At 40.7% G+C, this 19,046-nt stretch overlaps 1 protein-coding gene across 12 annotated transcripts in view; it reads left to right on the forward strand.

The window, feature by feature from the left end:
* The window catches only part of Stx3 (syntaxin 3), a 45,875-nt gene that overhangs the window by 24,216 nt on the left and 2,613 nt on the right, over positions 1-19,046 (forward strand). For 2 of the 12 annotated variants that reach the window (XM_020179926.2, XM_020180007.2), the window contains 7 exons: positions 3,987-4,086; positions 5,815-5,889; positions 7,386-7,453; positions 8,804-8,912; positions 9,784-9,857; positions 9,984-10,118; positions 12,033-12,425. In XM_020179926.2, coding sequence (XP_020035515.1) covers positions 3,987-4,086; positions 5,815-5,889; positions 7,386-7,453; positions 8,804-8,912; positions 9,784-9,857; positions 9,984-10,118; positions 12,033-12,275 — 804 coding nt within the window. In that variant the 3' untranslated portion in view covers positions 12,276-12,425. Of the gene's footprint in view, positions 1-3,986; positions 4,087-5,814; positions 5,890-7,385; positions 7,454-8,803; positions 8,913-9,783; positions 9,858-9,983; positions 10,119-10,871; positions 11,353-12,032; positions 12,426-13,589; positions 13,704-15,303; positions 18,779-18,803; positions 18,887-19,046 lie in introns of those variants that run through there. The other 10 variants (XR_012438674.1, XR_012438675.1, XM_074046328.1 and 7 more) reach the window with 10 other exon arrangements.

Raw genomic sequence — 19,046 nt, forward strand, 5'->3', positions numbered from 1 at the left:
ATGCTCTTAGTGATGGTAGGACCCATGAGTCACCACAATGTTTTTTGTCTTGGATAACATCTAAGTTATAAACTATTCACAGTGCAATGTACAATAACCATAGTTCCAATTCATATAAATTTATCAACCCAAAAAAGGAATATTCATAGAATGAAAACAATTTCCTTTCAAGTATTTTATATCCCTAAGTAAGAATTGAAGCCACTGGCAATTTTGCTCACTAAATGAGGAAGCAATAACATACATGGAATCTTTCCTGATACACCATTCATATGCACAAGGGGAGAAAGATCTAGACAGAGAAATGATGGCAGTTGTAATAGCACCTGTAACCCCAGCTACTCAGGGGGCAGATAACTGGAAGGTTGTGGTTTGAGGTCAGCCTGGACAAACAGATATACAGACTCCATCTCAACAAGTATGCTAGATATAATGGGGTGGCAATGCAGTAATCACAGTATGCCATAGGTAGGAGGATCGCATTGTGAGGCTGGCCCCATGCAAAAATGTGAGATCTGACCAGAAAAAACTAAAGCAAAAGCAAGTGCTAGCATGATGGCTCAAGTGGTAGAAGAGCTCCTGCCTAGCAAGTGAGAGGTCCAGAGTTCAAACCCCAGTACCACAAGAGAAAAGGGGAAAAAAAAAAAAAAAAGAGGAAAAAAAAGGCAAATCTGAAAGGCACATTTTAAAAGTCAACATATATAATAAGAAGGCATTAGGGATGTACTAGCTACAAATTTAGCATGGTGATTAAAAAAAAACTTTTGGATTGGTTCGTCGGTCAGCAATGGATTATTAGTGTTCATTGTGTAAAGAGCTCTCTAAAAGGAAATGTGGTTAGAGGACAGAGAAATGAGGTCCATGATATATGAAATGCAACTGGACTAATGCACATTAACCTGATGTAAACTGAACATGAATATGAACATGGGGGAGAAGATGGAGCCTTCCATGTTGGCTTGTGCATGCTTCCCTCATTCAGGAGATAGGGTTTACTATCTAACAGATGCCTGAGTTGAAAACTCAGCTCTGTCTCTTCCTGAATGATGTCCTGGAATAAGTGTCTCTGCCTCTTTGAGCTTTAGTTCTTTTGCATAAAAAAGAAGCTGGTGATGGTGAACTTAATAGAAATACTATGCAGGGCCTACCAAGATTTTTGATACATGTTCAGTCAGTTTTTGTTCATAAATATATGATCATGTGGGGTAATGTCAGCATATTTAACCTCAAAAGCACACAAACAAAAGTGCTTAAGCTTTTAGATTGAGTACTTGCTAGTTTTCTACTAGGTTATATCTCCCCATCCCCCACTCTCCTCATGATTTGCTGATTATCTGGCAAATGCACAAAAGGAAATCACATGTAGCTGCCAGCATGAAGTACCCAGAAAGTCAGCTTTGAGGAAAACCAACACTTCTGAGAAAAAATGGTGACACAAAGTTCAAAAGAAAAGAAAAAAACAAACTGTGACTAACCCCTTGCCTATCCTGAAGTCGTAAAGGCTTTGGATTATTTGATGAACTGACTAAAGTACAGTGTAATCAAAGTCCCTGAAATGCCCCCACATGTTGAGACTGATGAGGACAGAGCAGAGAGAGAGAGTAGCTGCAATGGGTAAGGGTGGAGATGAGAGTGGGATGCATATGCGGTGTGGGCACAAAGGACCCAGCTCCATAGGGCTGGAATAGCATTACCATCCAGTGTCCATCTGCATGGAGTGACTCTGAACTTGAGGGCCTGAAGACTCCTATGTCTTGTCTTTCTACCATTGATCAAGGCGGTTGGCCAGGATAGGTTAGGATGATGCAAGTTTGGGCCAGGATGCTCAGTTCACCAAGTAACTTTCCAGAAGAGATTTTCTAAGACAACTAATCTATTGACCATGAAAAATCTAAGGCCTTATGGCTTGTTACAATTTGTTAAACTCATTTTACAGTGGTTAGTACATTTTATTTTAGAAAGCCTTTTTTTTTTAAAAAAAACAATTCCATAAAAGTATTTAATTATGTTGGCAAGAAAGCCATGTGATGTAAGTGGAAAAATGATATGATAAAGCTACATTTTATGAACTGTAGAAGCCAGTGTTTGAGTGAGAGACAAAGAGGAAGGGAAGAGGCAGATGACAATTTCTGGAAGTGGTCTACAGACCACACACATGACTTTTTGATTCTTCTAAAAAGTGAAACAGTATAAAGAATTTTTTAAAAAAAGTCTTATATCTAATGGATAAAGCCTCCAAGTTGGAGTCTGGAGAGTACTGGTTGAGTACTGTCTCTACTGTCAGCTATATGACCTATGTCTTCTTTAAACTTTAGCTTTCTTATTTGAATAATGGTGCTAACTTAGTCCTGTTGGTTGTTTAGGAGGTTGTTAAAATGCTTCACAGATATTTTGAGTTACCTACCTGTATGTATATTTACACTTTGATGGTATGATTACATTGAAATTTTATTCTGCATCTTTAAGCAAGTGATTTACTGTCAATCCATGGCACCAAGGCAACATATTTATAGAGGAGGAAATCCCTTGCTCAATACTGATCTGATTATTAGAGAACTTAAGGTTTATTTCTATTTTCTAACTTGGAGAGCTGCAATCAGGTTTTGAAAAAGAGGTGAACCATCCACTAGAAGAAAGGGACACTGGAAGCTTCATATGTATTGAGATATAATATATATTTGTATACTTTATAAATATATATAAAATACATAGTTTGGCAGTACTAGGATTTGAACTCAGGGTCTCTCTATTTGATAGGCAGACACTGTACCACATCCCAGCCCCTTTTTTGCCTTAGTTATTTTTCAGTGGTCTCACACGTTTTTGCATGGGGCGAGCCTTGGACCATGATCCTCCTACTTATGGCCTTCCAAGAGGCTGGGACAACAGGTGTGAACCACCATGCCCAACTTATTGATGTAGATGGGGTCTTGGGATCTTTCTAACTTTTTTGCCTGGGCTGGCCTTGAACCCCAATCCTTCTGAGTAGCTGGGATTATAGGCACGAACCATCACATCTGGCCTATGAGTTGTATTTTTGTTACAAATCCAGATGTTAAGATCCTACTGTCTGTCATTTTTCAAGGTTCCTGTTCGTTAGTTGTTTTAGTGCCACTGCACCCCTCATTTTGGGAGGAGGTGGATAGACACTGCAGGTGTCGATGTTTCTTCTGCATGGTCTGCCCCCATACATTGACTTCCACTGCATCAGGAGCCATGGGGCTGGGCAGCTGTGCCTTTAAAGGGGGAGTTGAGGTTGCTCTTAGTGTTCACACAAGGTTAAACATCTTATGATGTTCTGTCTGAGAATGAAATGCTACTGGAAACACTTTATGACAACTACCTCGTGCCATCAGGAACCTTAAAATGTGAAGAAATGGCCCGTTTCTAGCTTCTGGGTCCTGATCACCTGCAGGAATCAGCTCCTAAGATACCTTTCACCAGAACATGTGTCTAAGAGAAGCTTTGCTATCTCCTGAAGTAGCCGTTGTGTAGTCTCTCTCTCTCACCCCCTCCCTTTGTCTTTTTCATGTTTTTTCTTCCTCTGATTCTTCTGTTTTTTACTCTTGTTTGCTCTTTTCCCTTTCACTTCTTTCCCTCCTTTTCCCTCCTGTCTCCACTCTCACTTTCTTCTGTTCTCATTTCTTGGGGTGAAAGGATCTGCCTGATAAGGTTTGCTGACATCTTCCTTCTGATTATTCTTTATGTGTTTTCCTAATTTTCTTTACTCTAGTCTCAGGCAGGTGTGTGACTTTTTTCATCTCAGGGAGGAGTATGGATTTTTAATGTCCATTCTGTTGAGATAAAATGTACCTGACCTTCAGAGAGGATTCTCACTGGGTAGCTGAAGAGTTCATAGTCATTATCATCTTTCATAAATTCAGAAGGTGGGTGGCCTTCATCAGGAAGCGCTACTAAGCATTCACCTCAGCTCTGGACACGTTCTTCCTGTTTGATGATGAACATTATTGTCTTTCTGATAACAGATTGAGGAAACTCGGCTCAACATCGACAAGATCTCAGAGCATGTGGAGGAAGCTAAGAAACTCTACAGTATCATTCTCTCTGCGCCAATTCCAGACCCAAGTGAGTGTTTACTAAGTTGAGTCACCCAACACCGACCCTTTGCATTGGAGCTAGTCAGCCTTATTTTCCTTCTTTCTGTGAACAGCAGGGGAGTGTACACATTACCTTGTGCTAATGTACACACCACATCACTTTCTTCCCTGTTTCCTTTCCTTCTTTTAGCTTGTGCTGCTAGGCCACCGTCAGCTCTTCTCTTCACAGTCCCACTGAAATCACTTAGTGAAACTTCTCTACTTCCCCTCTTGTTCCTCCTATGACTAGCAGTGCCTCTTACTGCTTCTCACATACCTCATGCTTGGTCCCACATCTGTGCCTTTGTTTGGACTATTTGCTTGAAATGCTTTTCCCTGCCCCTTTTCTAAATCCTACCAGATCAAGTCCATTTTTTCCCCCATAAGGTGTTCTGAAATGGTTCAAGTTCAAAGGAATCTTTCCTGTCCCTAAACTCACATTTGTTACTGCTATCAAGGCAAACTTTTGTTCCCCCTACTAGTTCTACATTTTGAGAGTACAATTTAGGACTGTAATTTCTATTCCTTATGAAGACAGAATAAGCCTGATCCTATCATTTCACTCTTTACGTTTTTCAATGATTCTCTATTACCTATCAACTAAAACTGGACCATTTTAGCAGAGCATATGGGAATTTCCTGGTCATATTCTCACCTTCCTCTCCACCCTTTTCTCCTGCCATCCCTGCTTCGTCCTACCTATACTTTAGCCAAACTAAACTCGGGCTGTTCCTCATACACTTCTTGTTCCTTACACCTTTTACATATCATTCCTCCTTCCTGAGAGTCCTGCTTTTACTCTCCTTTGTTTCCTGGTTTACTGTTAGTCCTTTGAGAAGGGTAAGTTTTTCCAGATACTTTCAGGCAGTGCTAGGGTACTCTTTATAATCACTATGTGCTCACCTTGACCAGAACTCATACTTTATTCATGCTGTTAGGACTGCTGAAGTATTTCTTCCTCATCCCCTACTATACTCAGAGCACCTTGAAGGCAGAATTTATATCTTCTCTCTGATTCATTAGTTTCTTACTGAGTTCCAAGCTTGCAGTAGGTGCAAAAGGATGGTTTTGGAATGAATGATCGTAGCTATTACTTATTCATTCCATATATGCATAATGTTGCATGAATGCTCCATTTATCAGCTAGGACAGCTCTGGACACATAGTAGGTACATCACAAATACTTGCTTCATTCTAAGTTAAGCCTTGCTTGAAATCTCTTCTCCAGAAATCCCATGGAACCCTCTCCTACCTTCTGAGATTAAGCCCTCATGATAAACCATATTGTTTCTCCTTCTGTAGTACGAGATGGGATGCCTGGCAAATGCCTTTTATTTTAGTTAATTAATATTTTATTTTGGGTGCAGAGGATGAACCCAGTACTGCATGCATGCTAAGGATATGATCTACCACTGAGGTATACCCCTAGCCTGAGAATCCCTTTTAAAAATAAGCTCTTGGGCTAGGGACATGGTTCAAGTTGTAGAGCATCTGCCTAGCATGCATAAAGTCATGAGTTCCAACCCTAGTACTGTCCCCTCTTTCAACCCCCCCAAAAAATCTATGATTCTAGTGACAGATTCTGGGGAGCACACTGGGATAAATACTGCTGTGGGCAGTGAGTGCCTGAGAAAGCTTCCACTCCTTCTGCTTATTGTTGTAACTCACAAAGGAGTGAGCTCTTTTCTAACTGATTCTGTCTCCTTTGTTTACCCAGAAACCAAGGATGACCTCGAGCAGCTCACAACTGAGATCAAGAAAAGGGCCAACAATGTCCGGAACAAACTGAAGAGTAAGATTGAAAAAAAGGGAAAGAGCTGGTCTTCTCCACCATCAGTTGTAGCTCCCTAGGGTTCACCTCTTCTGAACACACACACCACTTGTCTCATCTTTGCTTCTGGCTTGGGCATTGTCACTGGGATGACCTACTGTAGCCCTAGAAATTTACTTTCTCTTGAATCCTGACTGTAGTCGAAAAAGTTTAGAATTAAAGTTAGGAGATGGAAGTTAAAATTGCTTTTGGCTACTGACTTGGTCCTTTTAGCTTGGTTCCTCAGATTTCTCTTACTGGTCCTGTCTCACCAGTACCTATGCACATTCAAAAGGTCTATAGAAGCAGAGTTTATTATTCAGTCTACAGACATTTGTTGATGGGCTAGGTATTTCTTGGGCACCTTTTCATTGCTGCCTTTCCTCCTCCACACCTCTTTAGACCACAGTTCAGTGAAGCTGCTCTCATGGAGACAATTCTCCTGGGAACTCAAATAGTTTACTTAGATCCATGGCTGTAATTCTGTATTTGGTGAGTGCATGCTGCTGGTCAGAGGGGAAAGCAGTATCACTTAGCCCATTTTATGACTTCTTTCCCTAAAATAAATTGCAGTCACTATTTTAGCTGGGCATGGTGATGCACACCTGTAATCACAGCACTTGGAAGGCTGAGGCAGGAAAATCACAAGTTTGAGGCCAGCATGGGCTACACAGCATGAGACCCTGTCATAAGATAAAACAAAAGACCTATTTTCATGCGTATAGAGGGAGAGGATCATTAGTAGCAGCTTCCAATGATGATAATGATAGTGTGGCTGCCACTGTGATAAGTACTTTATGAACAGGAGCTGTGATAAGTACTTTATGTGTGTTCTTATTTAATATTCACAATGATATTGTAAAGAAGGAACAGGCTAAGAACACTTAATCTGAAAATCCAAAACTGAAAATGCTTCAAAACCTTAAACTTTTTAAGCAACAATATGGCACCACAAGTGGAAAATTTCATACCTGACAGGTGCACTAAAAATATGGTATAAAATTACTTTCAAGCTCTGTGAATTTTGTTTCCATATTCCCAACATATTTCATTATGCATATGCAAATATTCCAAAATCTGAACAATTCTGAAATCTGAAACGCTTCTGGTCACCAGGATTTCAGGTAAGGAATACTCAACTTGTACTGTTATTTGTTCCATTTTACAGATGAGAACAGAAGCATTCAGAGAGGTCAAGTGGCTTTCTCAGTCATCCAGCTAGTTAGTGGCAGGGGAAGGATCTGAGCCTCAGTCTCTTGATGATCAGCACCCACACTGTTAACCATTTTTTATGGTAATAATAAAGGCTGAAGAAAACAAGTTTGTGGCTATGTGGGTAGACCTTTTGAGATTTCACTTCTCTGTTCTACCTCTATGAGCTTTGTGTGTGAGGACGGTTGAAGAAGTCTGAACTGAACAGTGTGTTTCTTGGAAGGAAGAGCAGATGTGTTACTAGGATAACCTTCCTCTCACTCCAGGTATGGAGAGGCATATTGAAGAAGATGAGGTTCGGTCATCAGCAGACCTTCGGATTCGGAAATCCCAGGTAAGTTTGTCTCTGGTCTAACAAACATCTTCAATACTTTGATTATTATTAGCTGTGGAGATTTTTGTTTTTTGTTTTTTTTTTTTTAATTCAATTCTTATTTGGTACTCAGTTTGAAGAACTGGTAAAGGGGAACTATCCAGATTGAAATAGGGGTTGGGCCAGAAGTTAGCCTTTTTTGACCCTTACACTGTTCTCGAAGGGAGAGGCCCCTCAAGTTCTTCCTAGGACTCTCTAGACAGAGCTTTAGTGCCTCCTTGTTTACAGGCAGAAATTTGTGTCTTCCTTCTAAAGATTGTAAGTTATTAATTGGTCAGTTTGGAGCTGGTACTTTGGAGTCATCAGATATGACCCTTATACTTAAAGAACTAACATGACATTCAAGTGGCATAGGAAACTTACATAAGACCCAGCAAGAAAACAGTAGACATAATTAAATGCATGATGCTCTCAGCACTAAAAGATATCAGAATTCAGGGGTAGCCAGAGGAGGCTGGGCCTTGAATAGGCAAAAGTGGTCAGGTAGCTTCAGTCTTTGAGAGGCCTGGGGCAGGAATGGGGGATGTGTGTGTACGTTTATGTGTGTTGGCAGTAGCAGTGATGGTGTGGTGGTGCAGAGGGAGGGGGAAGAGTAAGGGGCAGATATGAAGAGAAGAGCTTGTCTGGAGAAAAATGTTTCTGGTGGGGTGTCTGATGTTGTATTATGGTAGCCATTGAAAGCTGGTATGAGTGAGGAAGAAGCAAGAGGCTGGTAAGTCCCTAATTGGGTTTTTTACAATGATTTTCATTTGAATTTAAACTGTGGTAGTGGGTTTAGAAAAGGAATAGGTATTGGTGATTTTTGCAAAGGAGAAACTAGTGGGGCTTGATTTTGAGAGGTGGGCAAGTAATAAAAATTATTATGAAGGTTTGAACTTAGGCATTGAAGGCTATTGCGAGAATATATCAATGTATAAACAAAAGTTGGGGAGATTGGTTGGGGTAAAAACTTGAGGCTCTTTGGCAAGCATTATGTGTGAGAAGCACAGCTAAGGGCCATACCAGAAAAATGCTCCTAGTCCAAATAGGTGCAAGGCTCTGAGAATCCCAGAGATTCTCTTGTTTTGCCTCACAATTTCTATGTGAATTTAGCACAGCAGTTAAGCAGGTATGGAAACTGTGCTTTGTAAAGGGGAGTGGATTCTTCCAAAGGCACAAAACTAGATTGGGTCCTGCATTTGGTCTTTTGATTCCAATCCCAGTGCTGTTGTAGAGTAGGCTATGTGTGGTTGGGGAAGGGGTTCTACAGCAGTTATGGACCTCCTCTGCCATCACTTCTGGAGGCCTACTCATTGAACATTGTTCTCTTAGCACTCTGTCCTTTCCCGGAAGTTTGTGGAGGTGATGACCAAATACAACGAGGCTCAAGTGGACTTCCGTGAACGCAGCAAAGGGAGAATCCAACGGCAGCTTGAAATTAGTATGTGTTTGAAGTTTGATGTGTTTCCTTCCTCCACATTTTCATGTCCGTTCTAAATTGTGAGACCCTGGGAGAACAAGCAGCAATCCTGCTTGTGACTTCTGTGTCATACTTTGAAACAAGCACAGGACAGATGTTATGGCATCAGTACATCCTGAATACTGCCTCATAGGCTGCATCATAGGCACAACATTTATCAGAGCCAAGTAATTTTGTTCTGATGGGATCCTGTAGGATCATACCCAGAGGGGAAACACTTGCTAGACAGTTGTTCTCCTATGGATTTATCTCATCTTTTTGCTATCTGTTAGACAGAAAAGCTTTTTATTTTACAAGTATGATACTAGTTGCCATAAGGAATCAAGAAATTAATAAACCCATGTCCCATTGGAACTTAATAATATGGAAAGAAGGGCGCTGCAAGGCAAATGTGCTTCAAGTGGGAGAAACTGTATGAAAAAAGATGTTATCAAGAAAAAGCAAGTGTGTTTAGGAGTGGCAGGGCATCCAGGATCTGGATGTGTTTGGAACTATAGTGTAAGGTTAAGATGGGTTGATAGAGGTGAGGGCTCCCCATGAACTGTGCATTATGACGAGGGCCTGGGACTCCATGGTGTAGTGAATGGGGCTGGTAAATATTCTGAACTGGAGGAAATGTAATCATGGTAATACATGCTTTAGGATGGGCACTGATTGCTAATAATGTTAAGGATGTGCTCGGTTGGGAAAAAAGAGTCTGGAGGCTATTGGGGAAGTACTGTAGAGGCCCTGGTCTTTATAACGAAGTCTCCATACTGCTAGTTTTCAGGGAACTTATAAATGGGGTTGTGCTTTGATCTTATATTTGGTGCGCTATTTCTTCGTTATAAAGCTGGCAAAAAGACAACAGATGAGGAGCTGGAGGAGATGCTAGAGAGTGGCAACCCTGCCATCTTTACTTCTGGAGTAAGTGACGTGGACACTGTGAACAGGGAGGGGTCTGGAACTTTACCTGCTCTTGCAGGGTGGGTGGTGGTTGCAGGGAGACAGGTGTGGCTGGCTGATGGCCTGTGTCTGTGTGGCCTATTATAGATCATTGACTCACAGATTTCTAAGCAAGCCCTCAGTGAGATTGAGGGTCGGCACAAGGACATTGTGAGGCTGGAGAGCAGCATCAAGGAACTCCATGATATGTTTATGGACATCGCCATGCTGGTAGAGAATCAGGTAACTGGCAGTGGGTCCCAGGGGGGGAAGGGTGGAAAGGAAACCTCAGGTGCTCCCAAGAATGGTGAAGAGAGGAATAGTGGAGGTCAGATGAGGTAGAGTGGGAGAACCAGGGGATTGCATAATGGAGTAACAGAATTCCAGTGTCTCAGTGAATTGTGTGCATTTTAATTGAATGTTGACACTTTAAGTCATCTCAGCCTTGTCATTATTTATTGCCTTTTACTTTGGTCTTGCAGTCATTTCTAGTTAATACAGGTTTTAGTGTGTTAAGTACTTAGATTACTTAGCACCAGAGCTTATTTTCAAAAAATTAAAGATAGTGGTTCTTAATGATGTCTTAAAGCAATCTCTGATTGATTGCTGATGATGTTGGAAGGACGTTCTTTTGTCCAACTCATAGTGAAAATTTTGTGAAACATGAAAACAGAGGTTTTGAAGCTGGGCATGGCAGCTCATGCCTATGATCCCAGCACTCAGGAGAGTGAGGAAGGAGGATCGTTGAGTTCCAGGCCAATCTGGGCTACATAGTGAGATCTTGTCTAAAGTAACAAACAAACAAACAAAACCAAAACAAAACCAGTGGTTTTAATTTTTTTTTCTATTTTTGTTTAGTCACTTGTGTTTTTCTAAAAATTTTGGCAGTGTTTGCTAAGGAACAAGAGCAGACATGAATGAAGAAATAGTAAGAGTTATTTATAGAAAAACTTAAAGCACTCATGGTGCTTAGTCTGACAGCTTGTTAATCCCCAGGCATGCTTGCTCAGGAATGGAATTCTGTATTGCCTGCATACCTGCACATGGTGTTTCACAGTCAGGTGGGCCCTAATTTTTTTTTTTTTTGGCAGTACTGGTGTTTGAACTCAGAGCCTCGTGCTCGCTAGGCATGCTTGCTAGGCACTTGAGCCACACCTCCAGCCCAGATGGTCCCTACTTCTTATGATATAATTAAATATGCTACAGGGTCATAGTGCTGTGCCACTTTTGCCAGGAACTTCCAGCTGTCTGGCCATCTGGACAGGATTGGCAACTGCTTCCTTAATAGACAGACTATAAAACCTAGTTGAAGCACAAGCACTGCTTGTCTTTTTCTTGACATCAGCTCTCTGCTCAGGTGCCTCTCTCCCTCCTCCCTTTTGGCCTTTGAGATCCTTTCTCAGGTTCCACCATTCCTACTTTCTTTTTTCCCCCCCACATTGCCTTGCCGAGGAGCTGGTTTGAGATTCAAGCAATGGTAAGTGCCTTGCTCTGTTTATAAAGGGCTATAAAATGATGGGGTTATGTTGAGGAAAGCCTGGGTAGGTGAAAGGAATTCCCAACCTCAGATGCTCAGAAAGTAACTGGAATGACTGCCTAGAGAGGAAGCCTTAACCAAATCACTTAAGGGGGCCTGGCAATTTATCCTGGAGAAAGCAAGTGTTCCCAACCTCAGTTACTTATTGAACAGCTCCTGTGTGCCAGGTACTATTCTATAGTAATGAGCAAATCAGTTTAGGCTAAATGAACTTGGTTAATGTCTGATGGCCAGGAGCAGGCCAGCTTCCTGGTGATGTCCTAAAAGCATGAGATATCCTTACTTTGGTTATTCCCCATAGTCTTAACTCAAAAAGAAGAAAAAAGTGGGAGAGGGATCCCTTAGTATATTTGTATGTAGTTATTGACACCTAGAAAGTCTGTTTCAGATGTCCAGCACACAAAGTGATTCAGTAAGTGTTTCTTGAAGGAATGACCACTACCAAAGTCTGAGGAGCTACAAGTAGTTATATGGGAAATGTGACACAGCCCTACGGAAAGCTGTGCTGCAAGGTTTCTGGATGCTTCTCTTTGCATTAAAAACTATGAGCTCCTTCCCTACATTAGCTAGAACTGTTTTGAGTAGATTAACTAGGTGTGATGAATATCTGTTCTTTTCAGGGTGAGATGTTAGATAACATAGAGTTGAATGTCATGCACACAGTGGACCATGTGGAGAAGGCACGAGATGAAACTAAAAGAGCTGTGAAATATCAGGGTCAGGCCCGGAAGGTGAGATTCTCTTGCTGTTCCCAGAGAAGAAAGTCCATTCTGTTTGCTGCCTTTTGCTTTTTCTCTCTACCCTCTCCCTGTCTGTTTCCACTGCCATCACCTTTTGCATCTGGGGAAGGGAGCCATGATTGACCGTATTGAGAACAACATGGACCAGTCAGTGGGCTTCGTGGAGCGGGCTGTGACAGATACCAAAAAGGCTGTCAAGTATCAGAGTGAAGCCCGGAGGGTGAGCACCTTAGACTCCACTAGTCCACTTGCTTCTCTTTTGTGTGGTCACTCCCAACTGTGTCCTTGAGCCCATGCCTACCCTCTGTGTCCTGGTCTCATCCAAACTCCTATCTTGGTCTTCCCTAGAGACTAGCTTCCTATCCTTCCTTCCCAAGGTGCCTTGCATGGATCTGGCTCACATGCTTCCTCTACCCAAGAACCCACACTTGAAAGGCAGTATTGTAGACTGGATGCATGGCCTAGGTGTTCTTGTTAATCTTCTGAACATAGTTTATGAACCTTTCAGATGTTACACTTGACTCCTCTGTTCTTCAGAAAACTTTACTTCATTGTCTTCCACTCAGGTAGTTCAAGCCCTGACACTCTTTTTTCCCTCTGTCTTATATCTAGCCTTATGTTAACTGCTATGTAAAACATTATCTCATATCTATGGAAGCACTGATTTTTTTCAACTTTTAGTAATTGAGGAACAGAGATTAAGTTACTGGCTTAAGGCTACCTAGTAAGTATAGGAGCTGGGATTCAAATTTAGATCCCAGTCATGCTCTTCCCACATCATGTTTGCTGACCCATCTGGCCAGGTGGCTCAAGGATTTCTAAGCTTCTCTACTTATTGACTATGAGTATTTACTGCTCATTAACTTCTGCTGTTTACTGTTCTTTTTATTTCTTTCCAGTTCTGATATTTTTGTTCTTTGTTTTTCTTTCTCCTGTACCTATTGCTTATATGGGTATTTAGGGAACTGGAAAGTTATTTAATGTGCTGGTTCTATGCTGGATCACACTTTCTGACATCCATTTAGTATATCTAAATGGATATACTACTGACATGTATGAGTGGACTTTAGGGAACAGATGAACAGAAGTTGGAAATTAGAACTATTATCAAAAATGACATTACAATTTCTCTTGAAAAGGAAAACTTAAGTCACTTTATATCCTGGTCAACTGCTCCTTGGAGACTCCATATTAGTGGCTCTTACTATATCTGTTCACACTTGCAAGACTGTAGTTTGAGTTGAGAGGTGATAGATGCTCCATATTTCTATCTGTTGGCATTGCTAGCAAAGAAATAACTTAAGAAATGTAAAATATCCTAAGCTTCTCGTTTGGATTGATAAATGCTTTCTATGTAGAGATAAGCAGGGTTGAGTTTTAGATGAATTGTTACTTTTTTGTGATAATGATTATTTTTTGTCTTATTCCTTCCTCCAGAAATTGATAATTATCATTGTGGTAGTAGTTGTGTTGATGGGCATTTTAGCATTGATTATTGGACTTTCCGTTGGGCTGAAGTAAGAGTGGCCTAAAGGGCTGTTGCACTGAAATGTAAGTAAATGAATGGTTTGTGGGGATTCTGGATTGGCTCATCATGAGGAAATTAGCCTGAGATTTCAAATTCTACTTCTTTCCTCTAATGACTGTCCTTGTGCACAACGAACTTTCTAAAACTTTTGGTAGCCTGTGGATTCTTTCATTTCCTTTTCAGGTTCTGACTGTAGTATGTGGACTAGATCTTATGTTTGTTCTTATCCTGCAGATTCTGTCTCTACTCTCTGTCTTGTCACGTTTTGCACCTCTCCTGGCATATCTGAGCACTCCATTTTACTCTCCTTACTAGGAAGTGTGGGTGGATGCTGAGTACAATTTATGTATTGGATCTGTAGTTTGTCTTCTGAATACTTACTGACTTTCACTGATGTTGGGTTTTGCTTTCTTTAAAAAAATTTTTTTGGGGGGGCGTCACTTTCTATAACCTTTTCTGTGTATTGGGTTTGGGTCCCTTAAGAGTTTAATTGTGGCTGACTGGTTGGATTTTTTTTTTGGTGGTACTTGGGTTTGAACTCAAGGCCTCCCACTTGCTAGGCAGGTGCTTTACCACTTGAACTACTCCACCAGCCCTTGGTTGGATCTTGTATGAGGTAATGGCTAACATTTTTGAGTACTGAGTTGTGGCAAAGAATCTGTTAAGCCTTATACGCATAACACTGAATCTTTGCAACACCCTTATGGGAGACCTAGTAGTATTATGTATGTTTTACAGATAGTGAAACTCAGTCTTAAATAGAAGTTAAGTAACAGGGCCAAATAGTGGACCTATTTACTACATCTTAGCTTTTCTTTGTAAAATAAGGTAGCTATTTATCACTGATTACAAAGTCTAGAGAACCTGAGAGGATAGTGGCTTTAACATTTAGGTTATTAAGTTTTAAAAATTTGTTAAATGAGAAACAGCTAACCACTAAATCAGGTTTAATAGAAGTTAACATTATAAGAATGATATGGTTATTGGAACTATATGACTTTTAAGATGCTTTTTCTGAAGATAATATAGCCTGTATTTTTTAAAACAGCCTATAAATTACAGAAAAATAAAGCAGTTAACTTTCAACATTATTGCTGACAACCTGAGGCATGTTCACAACTCAGTTTTACATAGTTCACACTATATTAACTAGGCATGTACCCAGTTATAAAATCATAGGCATGATTCCATATTGCTAAAATCTCTTTGTAAATCCAATTTTCAGCATGAGATTGTGGATATACTCAAATAGTTAACACTTCCTCAATGTTGGAGTTTGTTATTGTTTTTCTGTCTCTAGCATTGTAACTAACTTTTTATAATAGTGTTTTCATTTTTACTACCTTTGTATTGTAAATTCACAGAAGTTGAGTGAGATAACAGATACAAGCCTTTTTTTTTTTTTTTTTTTGATACTGGGAATTGGACCCAGAGCCTTGTGCACACTGGGCAAGTGCTCTACCACTTGAAACATGCCCCAGTCCTTTTGAGCCTCTGCCTCTCCAGTAGCTGAGAATATAGGCATGTACCAATGTGGCTGGATAAGATACAAGTATTTTAAGACCTACTGCATACTTACATGTTGATACCTATGGCTGATCCTTCATTTCAATTTTGCTCCAGTGTGTCTCTTCATTCCTCTCCTTTCCATGTGACCAGAAGGTCTGAAGTCAGATTATTATCTCACTAAATATGCAATTTGATTTTAAGAGGTAAGCAGCAATAAAGTAACCAGTCTTCATAGGTATTTAATTGTTGGTACTTTTCTCCCCCTCTGGTATTTAGAGTCTAGTTCTCATTGACTTTTTGCTTATAAATCTTGATTTTTGTTCTGAGTCTTAACTACCCCAATGGAAAATATGCTAAAATAACTAAATATGATAATGTTTCCATATGCTTGGGTGAAAGATGTTTTACAAATTCATGATGCCCCTTAACCATTCCTAATTCTAGGAATTCAGAGTGCAAAAGAATCATTTTTGAGGAGGTGACTCCTTAAAGTTGAGACTAATACACTGTTTTTAATTGACTAACTTAATCTCTGAAGATGGTAAATTGCTGAGCAGTTAGTAGCTTATCATAGTTTATTCCATATTCTCAAATAAAGTCAAGACTGTTACCTATGTATGGACTCACTCCTCCATGTCACCCAGGAGAGCAAGGTCTCTGAACAGGAGGGAAGGCAATCAGTGTTCATACTTGGCAGTTGAATGCCAGCTATAGATCTAAGATACTGTCAGTATTCCCAATTTACAGATGTGGAAGTTCTTTGAAGCTCAATAAAATTAAGAAACTTGCCTAAGCTTGCATAGCTTATAAGATGGAGCAGCTTTAGTATGACCCTTGACTGTTTCCATATTCTTTTCATTGTGCCTGCCTGCTTTCTGAGAGAAAGAGAGGGAAGGTGGCTCATGGAGATTTTGAGTACTAGAAAGCTTCTGAAGCTTGTATTCAGAGGGAGCTTCCACGGATCAGGCACAGAAAAGGTGTTTTCAACCTGGGATGTGCTCTACACCCACATCCTTCCATAGGTGTGTGACAGCCTAGGTCACATAAGCTTATAAAAGGCCTAGTAATTAAAAAAATTTTTTTTATCATAATAGAGATCTTTGTTCTTTTACAGTGAAATATTTAATTACGGATCTAGCCTTAGCTTGTCTTTTGGCTTTTTCAAGTTTATTGCTGACTTCTGCATTGTTCTCCTTTTGCAGTTATTTTTCCAATCTTTGCTACCAGCCTTCTGGGTTGTGGCCAATTCCTCCCATTGCTCCTCACCATCATCCTGTACATTGATAAGTTCCTCCTCTCCCTGCCTTAGAACCTGATTTCACTCCAGCCTGCTGTGTCCACGCTTGTCTTCAGATGGGAACAGAGTCTGAATGGCCTTCCTGAGAGCGAGGGGGATCCACCCGTTCCTTTGTTTCCTTGTGACCATCTTTGGACCTGACTCAGCAAACAGTGTAACCCTGGCAGAATTTAATCTACCTGACGCAACCCTGAGTTCTCTTCAAAATCACCTCCTGCCCCACCAACTGAAGTACCTTCCCTCCTGGTGTATATGAACCAACCCAGCTTTTTTCCTTCCTCTTGTGTCCTATTATGTCTTGTACCTTGGAAAGCTCATGTGAGATGGTCCAAGCTGCTGTATTGTCTACCTCATGGAGTATTCTTCTCCCAGAAATTACAATGGATTTTTTTTCTAGGAGAGTATCTTTAATGAAGCAGAAGGATTCTTCTAAGTTTAGCCACATTAGGCTTGGATTAGAGTCTTCTCCCTGGCAGGATGCCAGTCCTCATGTTTGTTGTCCTATGTCCTGAAAACATGAGGGACCAGCAGATGCCATTTTGGTCTGAAAAGTTAACTTGTTTGAAAGTCAGACTTAAATTAAACTTGGAGCCAATATGCTCTTTCTCTATGTTGAATTCTCTCATGTTTACTCAAAGAGGAGTCAAGATGACAGTCATCTGACGTTACCATTTGCAAAGGCTGTGGGTGTGGAACATTTGTTTCCATATCTGAGTCTTGGAAGCTGGCTGTTCATTGTTAGAGTTTCTTTTGAAGGCACTGCCTTGAAGCCAAAAATAATGAGGGATTTCAAATTGGGCTGGGAACAAGGTGCTAGTTTCAGGCTCTGGGAATGTCTCATGAGACTATGTGAGTATTCAGTCACTCAAGAATTCCAGGTGTACTTTTATAATTATGTGTGTGAGATGTATATATGTTACGTGTGTTTGTTTCTCAGGAAGTAGAAAGCTAAAAGGGGAGGATACTATGTGCTTAAAAAAAAAAGTAGCTCTGAGCTAGGCTAAAAATTAGGTAAGGGACATACCCTTCCTGCAAATGACTCACTGCAGAAATACTACCTTCCTATGCCATCAAGAAGTTTGTTTTCAGAATGGGTACTGGGAGAATCAAATGAGATCTCTGAAGTGAGGACTGAGATGATCCCCACTAACTCAGATAGATAGTGGAATGTTTTGATGCTTTCCCCATCCGCTTCCTGCACGAGGCTTGTCTTGAGTACATCCTGTAACAATCAGACATTATTTACACGAACCAGGGATGTCCTCTCTGGGGCTGAGTCATTTGGGAGAGATCAGACACAGAGTAGCTTTTACTGCTACTTGGTTAATGAGCTTGACAGGTTGTCTCCCTCAATCCTTAACATGGAGGAAGCAACAGCGAGGAAATCTCCAAGTGTGACTGTAACCCAATGGTGAGCCCCTTAAATCTCTACTGGTCTTTGGGTACTAGTTGTATTTTAGCTTTAATGTAAATGCTTCCTAGGGTAGAGTGAGCACCTTACTCAAGGCACTGCCCATCAGTTTCCTTTGCATAGGCTCCTTATCTAGTCATCCCCAGCACTCAGACAGAGCCATAGGGATACCCTCCTCCCTGTGGCTATGATGTCAGACAGGGAACAGGCTCCAGCAACAGGGGTACAAACTCTTAATCACGTCTTTGCTCTCCTCCGAGATACAGGCCTTCAGATGTTTAGAATACAACATGTGAAGGGTTTTTTGTTTGTATTTTTTTAAATGTAAACTTGATTATTTTATTGCTAACTTAAAAATAAATGGCTTCATATTGATTGTGAAACAATTCTGGCTGTATCTCCCTGCAAAACATATGGTGATTTAGTGCCACCATGTGGTGGTTTTTGTTCAGGTTTTGGAATGTAGTTAAAATCTTTTTAAACCACATGGTTCAAAAGTTCAAAAATGAAAATGGTTTAACTCCCAAGGAATGCAGTGTAACTGTATTTAAGTTTCAGAAAGTTGAGGAGCTGTGCCGAAAGAATTTGGTTTACTTATAGAGAGCCCTTCCTCAAGGAGGTGGTGGGGAGATATGTTGGGATGGTATCCAGAAGGCACGGAAGATAATATATTCAACATCCACTGACATCCCTGTTGGTCTAATTTTGACTTTGTCATCTGGAAACATTCCTATGAACATTCTGGGTTCCAGAAGCCAGATCCATCCCTTTTTCCTTCTGGTGTTCCCTTTCCCCTTATACCTTCCTCCATGTCCAGATCCAACTGTCTCCTTTTGGCCAGGAATGTCTACCTACACAGTAATGTCATTTCTCATGTGCTTTTTCTTTCCTTGTCTGGATGAGCAGAAGAAGATCATGATCATGATCTGCTGTGTTATCCTTGCAATCATCTTGGCTTCTACCATTGGGGGCATATTTGCTTGAAAAAGGTGAGCCATCTGGGGAGGGTTAGGTCTGCTTTCCTTGACATTCATGTTCTGGAGGCTTTCACTGTTTTTCACCAGGTGCCCTCATCTGGGTGGGTTTGGGTGCTGAAGTATATAAAGGTTAGATAAAACTAAGGACAGAGGTGTTTCAGGGTGATTGAAT

This window comes from Castor canadensis, chromosome 1 (assembly GCF_047511655.1).
Source record: "Castor canadensis chromosome 1, mCasCan1.hap1v2, whole genome shotgun sequence".
NCBI lineage: Eukaryota > Metazoa > Chordata > Mammalia > Rodentia > Castoridae > Castor > Castor canadensis.